The following is a 6810-nucleotide window of genomic DNA, read 5'->3' on the forward strand; positions in this document are numbered from 1 at the left end:
TGTTCTGAAGAAATACTAGATTTACATCCACTTCTACTTGTACTAAGAGGCAGCCCTATCGGTTACAAATAGTATTAGATCACATACTATAGTGGCTTCAGAAAGCATTCAATCAATTGCTTACATTCTGTGGTACTGAAGGCTTAAATGAATCTGGATTAACTGATTTTTATGTCAATAATATACTCTGGATTTACGATAATAGCATAAAAACGTCTACAATGTTTCAAGATTAAAATGCTTCACATCTTGTAGGATACAAAAAGAAAGAATTCAGAATGTTACCACAAAATAAACAGCTAAATACACAGGGGTTATGTACTGTGTAGTGAAGAAAATCTGAATGAATGAAGAGAAGGGTCCATGTATCTGTGTCATCAATGTACCTGTATTAGTCCCGAATAGGTTTCCATGTTTGAAACTCTGTCACTTAATAAATATGTTAGACTGACATTTGAGGACAAGAGAAGCAACGGATTGGATTAACATACAAAAGGAGCATTCTGAACCTTAAACGAGATGCAGCGTAACAACCAAATCATCTGACGTGGCATTTGCGTTAACCTTATGTCAATTAAAAATAAAGACTTGGCTATTATCATATTATTTGACTATCTGCTCTGCAGGTGTAAAGACAGAATTACAAACAAAATTTTCATAACGAGCAACTGGGAGGTGTAATGACTTCTGCCCCTACACCAAGAGCACAGGAATTAATTAGCAGGCGGGGCTGTAATGGCCTTGGAATTCATAAACCGCCGGCCCAAAAAACTGGCACGGTGCCCATTTGACATTTAGTTTGGTGAGGAGAGGGAGAGAGTGATGCAGTGAGCAAAAGCCAGGCTGTCATTGGGCCTGTTTGGTTTGGGGTACCCACCTGATAACAGTAAAAGATTCAAAATTGATGGGCTCTCTAACCATCTACTCTTTTGTTTTTATTACACAAATTCTTCATTTATTAAACCATTAGTCCATATCGACGACGACTCATTTATGGGATTGTTCTGATGCTGCCGGAGGTTCCGTCGGATGTCCCTTATTTTTGGCTCAGGTGGTAGAGCAGTTGCCTGCCAATTAGGGTTGGGCATCGTTTGGATTTTTACGATTCTGATTCCAATTGCGATTCTTTCTTTCGATTCCGGTTCTTATTGATTCTCGATTCTGATTCTCTGAGGGGTGGAGTTGAAACGGGTCACATGCTTATTTCACAAATAATTTTGATTCAATGGTGGGTTGCAGTTTTACCGGGCTTTTTCAATGTAAAATAAAGCCACACTAGAGCGCTGCTTACTGTGCTCCAAGACTTCAACGATTCCAAACGATTCCAATAAAGAAACGATTCCAAGTAGGAATCGGTTCTTGATGTCCAACCTTACTGCCAATCGGAAGGTCTTTGGTTCAATCCCTGGCCCTACAGTCCCATGTCGAAGTGTCCTTGGGCAAGACCGAGAACCCCAAATTGCTCCCGATGCTGCGCCATCGGTGTGTAAAAGTGTGTGAATGTTAATCTGATGAACAGGTGGCACCATGTACAGCAGCCTATGAATGTGTGTGAATGGTGAATGGTTCCTGTTCTATGTAAAAGCGCTTTGAGTAGTTATTAGAACTAGAAAAGCGCTATATAAATACAGTCCATTTACATTTAGTCCGGATGTCCGTCCCCTTCCTCTTTCTTTGTGTTGCCGTTCTAACCTCTGGTGGATTTATGAGGACTATGGTTAACTGCTCCTCAGATCTCTGCAGGGTAAATCCAGACAGCTAGCTAGACTATCTGTCCAATCTGAGTTTTCTGTTGCATGACTAAAACAACCTTTTGAACGTACACATGTTCCACCAAAACAAGTTCCACATATTCACTCGGTCACATAGTGATATTAACTGATATCAGCGGTGGAAAATGAGAATGAGGGAACACAAACCAGATGTGTTTATCAAAGCAGGGAGCAACACCAGAGGACCCACAAGCCCTGCCAAAATTAATTTTGTTGTGGGGAGGAGGAGAGAGAGAGACCTACAGGCTTTCATTTGGATTTGCACTTGTAACTATGATCAAGGCTATTCAAAACAAGTGTTTTTTGTTAGTTTTTTGGCTTAACCCTTGTGTTGTCCTCGGGTCAAATTGGACGCCACAAGTTTTTAATATCAGAAATATGGGTTTCTTTCAACCAAACTGCCCAAAAATAACATGGATGGTTCCATATAACATTCTTTAGGTAAAATGAATGAACTGTATAGTATTTGAAAAAAAAATGGTTTAAATGCTTTCAAAGCAGAATCCTGACTAAACTTTGACATAAAAACCAGTCTGTGATCAACTCAACATCCTCTTGTCGTAACTATAAGGCAAGCTAATTCATAATTTCAGCTTTTTTTAAACAAAAAAAATTGGTATAATTTTACATTAATGAGGTTTGTTGACACAATGTTCCAAGAAAAAGTGTAAAACGTATTATTAAACCAACAGAAGTTGGTGTTAGTGGTGCATATAAGTGGCCAAATCGTTTTACACAAAGCACAAAAGAAATTTAATTTTCAATGTTTACCTGGAAGAACAACAAGTTCATGGTCGACGGGATTACAACACAACGGGCTTAAAACTCTGTGAGTGATCCCCAAAAGAAAATATAAAAACTCTTTTTTTGGGACATTTTCCCTGGCTTTGATCCCAAAGGTAGTAGAGCACAGGAGAGTCCAGAGACAAAGGGGCCGTTACCACTGCAGCACTTAGCAGAAAAACAAAGGTGAACAGCATTTACCTCTCCTGCTCCATCCTCATCTTCATCATCTCCTCGTCTGAAACCTGCGTCTCATCCACCCTCCACTTGCTGGAGCCTTTACGATCCAGCTTTTCTCCTGGCCGCTCGTCTTTACGGTGCTTCCCAAACCTGCGATACAAAAAAACCGCACAATTCAAACAATAATGAACTAAAACAATGAAAAACAAAACTGTATTTTTGTGAGTTTTTTGGTTTTAGCTGTCAATCATTCTTCCCAGGTCACTGGTATAGTTGCATTAGCAGATCATTCTCCTCCCAGGGAGAAGGACAGGATCAGGGAGTGGATGGAAAGTCACAAGCTGTGTATGAAAGCGTTCCCTATCACAGAAACAGTGCACTATATAGTGTGTTCGCCATCTTGTAGTGGTGTTCGAATTCTCCGTGGTTTATTTCATTCACTATATAGTCCCCTATAAAATACCCACAATGCACAGCTAATTTGAGTGTATTAGCTCCTGTACATTTAACTCCTGTATACCACAATGCAACGCGGCTGTGTTTTCCCAGAGGAGAAGAAGAAGCACCCGCTAAAACTGAGAAGGAAAAATGGAGCAGGCTTTGGTTTCTAAACAGTGGAAAGTTAACATGCAACATATATATTATACAACCTTATATTCTCCTGGGTGCTCGGTTTGTTTCAGGGACGTATTAGAAGTATTTTCGTTCCGGTTTGTTGACATGATGCTGGGCGCGCCTGCCTCCGTCACACAACTAACCGGAGCATCTCCTGACAACGATGATCTCAGTGAGTGTCCAGAATCTGGTTTGGTCGTTCCCTATATAGTTCATGATTTAATAAACACTATATAGGGAAGAATGAGAGGGTGAATGAGGGAACGGTTTCCAACACGGCTACAGAATCATTTCTAGGAAACCCCTTGTATTGTCTTTCTGTCGATTATGCACTTGTTGTCCACCTGGGTCCAAATTGAACATTCAAACTTTTTTTAATGCTTTTTTTTTTTTTTTACGTTTGTTGCTTTTTTTCCTTATTCCCCACTTGTTTTATAGGTATTACTTACTTGGCATTCTTGGTCAATACACCTCATTCATATTAAATGGTATCTAATTTCAGAGCTGAAATTATGATGATGTTATTTTGACTAATAGCTAAGATCAGAGGAACGTGTGTTGATGGATGATCTCAGACTGTCAAAGTTTAGTCAGCATAATGTTTTGAAACCAGTGACATTTTTTTTTCAAACGCTAGAAAATGTAATAAAACTAGAGGTCGACCGATAGTTGATTGGTGGAACTATCGTTATCGGCAAAAATCCATACCGATGGTTGCGTCCGTTGCTGGAGCGGCTGAGAAGCGCGCGCTGTCATTCATTACACAGTACGCGAGAGCTGAGAAGGGTCTGCTGGCATCATGCATTACAATAGCGGCCTCTAGAGGCAAAATAAAAACTATCACTGATGCCTGGTGTTTATTTTCGACACGTGTTACTGCGCGCTGCACGGAGAGAACATGCTGTGCGGAGAAGGCTGACATCAGATGCTCGTTTAAAGCATCGACAGCAAAAAGGTATGTATACAGTACATATTAATTTGTTGAATAGATGCTGCATTAGTAGAGAAAGAACAGCACAACAGTATGTTTGTTTGCTTTCGAGGCTGAGATGACGCTAAACATTAGTAGTAGGCTAACTTACCTCAAGCGGTTAAAACACTGACAAAAATAAACGCAAGTCTGACCCAAATGTCAGAATCAGAACCCTAAAGGATCGTCCACGATCCCAAACGGCACCTCTGATTCATATTTAGATAATTTAATAACAGTTAAACGTAGAGACTTACTGATTGCTGCAGCTAAAAGCTAACGAGTTAGCCGTCACGGGGGTGTCTTTGGTGTCTTTCTAGCCTTTACAGGTGATTTTCTATCCAGCCTGGAACTTGGGCCTTTTTTCGGGGGTTGTTGAGCATTAAATCCAAACTGTTACATCCAAGATTTATCCACTTGATGTCCATAATTCATCACGTTTTCGGTCATTTCTGCCGCTAACTCCGTGCTACCCATAGACAGTAGGTGCTACTGACAAGGGGATCTCCCATGATGCCTTTGTTTATGTTTTCAACCAATGGGAAGGCAGGTCCGTCACACATTACGCCTTATATGGGCATCCAAGCGAGAACAAATATATATATATAGTATAAAGTGGGAAGATAGATCCCTCCAGGTCAGAGATCGTCTGTTACCGTTCTACAGAGAAGAATGGCGTCACTGTTTTGAGATTGTTTGTCCTTTATATGAATTATAATGCTCATTATGTTTATTTTTGCACTGGATGACTCCAAATATGTAGGAGAACTGTTTTAGACAACACACATGCTTGTGTAGCATTGCTGTGGGTGTAATATCAATAAATATGACATTATTATTTTGATTATTGGCAAAAGCGTGTGGACTTTTTTTGAAACAATGTATGTATTTTGTCAACTGTATAAGTTATAAATACTATCGGTCGATTAATCGGTTATCGGCAAATACGGCCCAACCTAGCTATCGGTAAAATCCACTATCGGTCGACCTCTAAATAAAACACCCAAAATTCTCTGAAAGTAGTGATCTGATCCTTAATTTTACTTGAGAATAGTGTTGTAGGGAACCATGCATGTTATTTTTGGGCAATTTGGTTGAAAGAAACCCACATTTCAGATAAAATCTTTGAAAACGGGTTGAATTTGACCCAAGGACAACAGGAGGGTTAAATAATGTAAAACTAATACATTATTTTATTGTGACTTACAATGAACCAGCAGGTACGCTTATACAATACGTGATATTTCTCTCCAGATCCTTCGCAGCAACTCAAAATCAACTGATCTGACTGAATGTTAGCGTGTCTGTGATCACAAAAACAGGTATGCAGCTCGATCGAGCCCTCAAATGAACCGATTGAAAAGTACTTCACACTAGCTCAAACTCAATTCAGTTGGTTTAAAGTTTGGTAAATGAAGGCGGAGGCGCCGAGGCCCATGGCAGTAATTAGATTCATAGGGAGGGAGTGACGCTTAACGAAATAGGAGCCATTGCAGAGATATTTCAACTTGATTGACTCAGTATAAAGCTGCAGCCTGTTGAAGAAATGACTTTGGCACCGCGCTCGCTTCCACAATGAACCTCCGTGATTATTCACAGGGAAATTGGCCCGCAGAGAATATCTACAACTTCTAAAGAGGCAGCGCTGAGAGAAACCAAAGAGGTAGGTGTGTGTGTGTGTGTGTTAATAAAAGAGACAGAAGATAGTGAACCAGAGAAAAAAAATTAACTTGCGCAAGAGAAGCAATGAATGAAACATTAAGAGCAAAAACTAAACTATAGTGCAGAATACAAAGGCAACCTCAAGAGGTGTGTGTGTGTGTGTGTGTGTGTGACTGAAAAAACAGAGACAGAGTAAAGTGGGAAAAAAGAAAAAGATAAAACGAAAGTGAAGGAAAGACAAAAAGGATCAAACGCAAACCAAAGAAGTGAAAATCCCAACAGTGGAGCGTGAGTGTGTTTAAGAATGTAAAAAAGAGAAATTGTGTAAATTGCACAAATATGAGTAAGAGAGAGGAGAAAGGAAAGACACACTGAGATGTGAGGTGTGTGAATGTGTGCGTGGAAAGCAACACCGAAGAAAGAGAATTGAAAACAAGAGAAATAAACCAAATCAATGAGAGAAACGCAAAGAAAGAACAATACGAGCGAATGAATCGGCGGAGGAAAGCCAGTGGTGTGAGTGTGTAGGTGTGTGAGAAACAGAATAGAAAAAAAAGAAAACACTCAATGGGAATAAAGGTGGGAGGATAACATGAATGAGAGAGTGAGACAAACATATGAAGGAAGCAAAATCCAATGAAATCTAAAATGTTGTGTGACAAAAACATGGTCAGAATGGGAAAATGAAAAAGCTAATAATGAAGAGAAAGTAAATAAAGAAATAGTGTGTGTGTGTGTGTGTGTGTGTGTGAGTGAGTGAGTGTCTGTGTGTGTGTTAATCAAAGAGAATGAAGAAAGAATGAGAAGAAAATCACAACTCATTTTAAA

The 6810-nt window shown here is 39.7% G+C and overlaps 1 protein-coding gene across 14 annotated transcripts in view; it reads right to left on the reverse strand.

The window, feature by feature from the left end:
- pard3ab (par-3 family cell polarity regulator alpha, b) overlaps positions 1–6810 on the reverse strand; it is a 354566-nt gene that overhangs the window by 76457 nt on the left and 271299 nt on the right. For all 14 annotated transcript variants that reach the window (XR_004898393.1, XM_036005563.1, XM_036005564.1 and 11 more), the window contains one exon: positions 2757–2885. Coding sequence is in view for 13 of the 14 variants with exons in the window: in XM_036005563.1 (XP_035861456.1) it covers positions 2757–2885 (129 nt within the window). In the remaining variant the exon portion in view is untranslated. The remainder of the gene's footprint in view (positions 1–2756; positions 2886–6810) is intronic.

Source organism: Sander lucioperca, chromosome 9 (assembly GCF_008315115.2).
Source record: "Sander lucioperca isolate FBNREF2018 chromosome 9, SLUC_FBN_1.2, whole genome shotgun sequence".
NCBI classification, from domain to species: Eukaryota; Metazoa; Chordata; class Actinopteri; order Perciformes; family Percidae; genus Sander; species Sander lucioperca.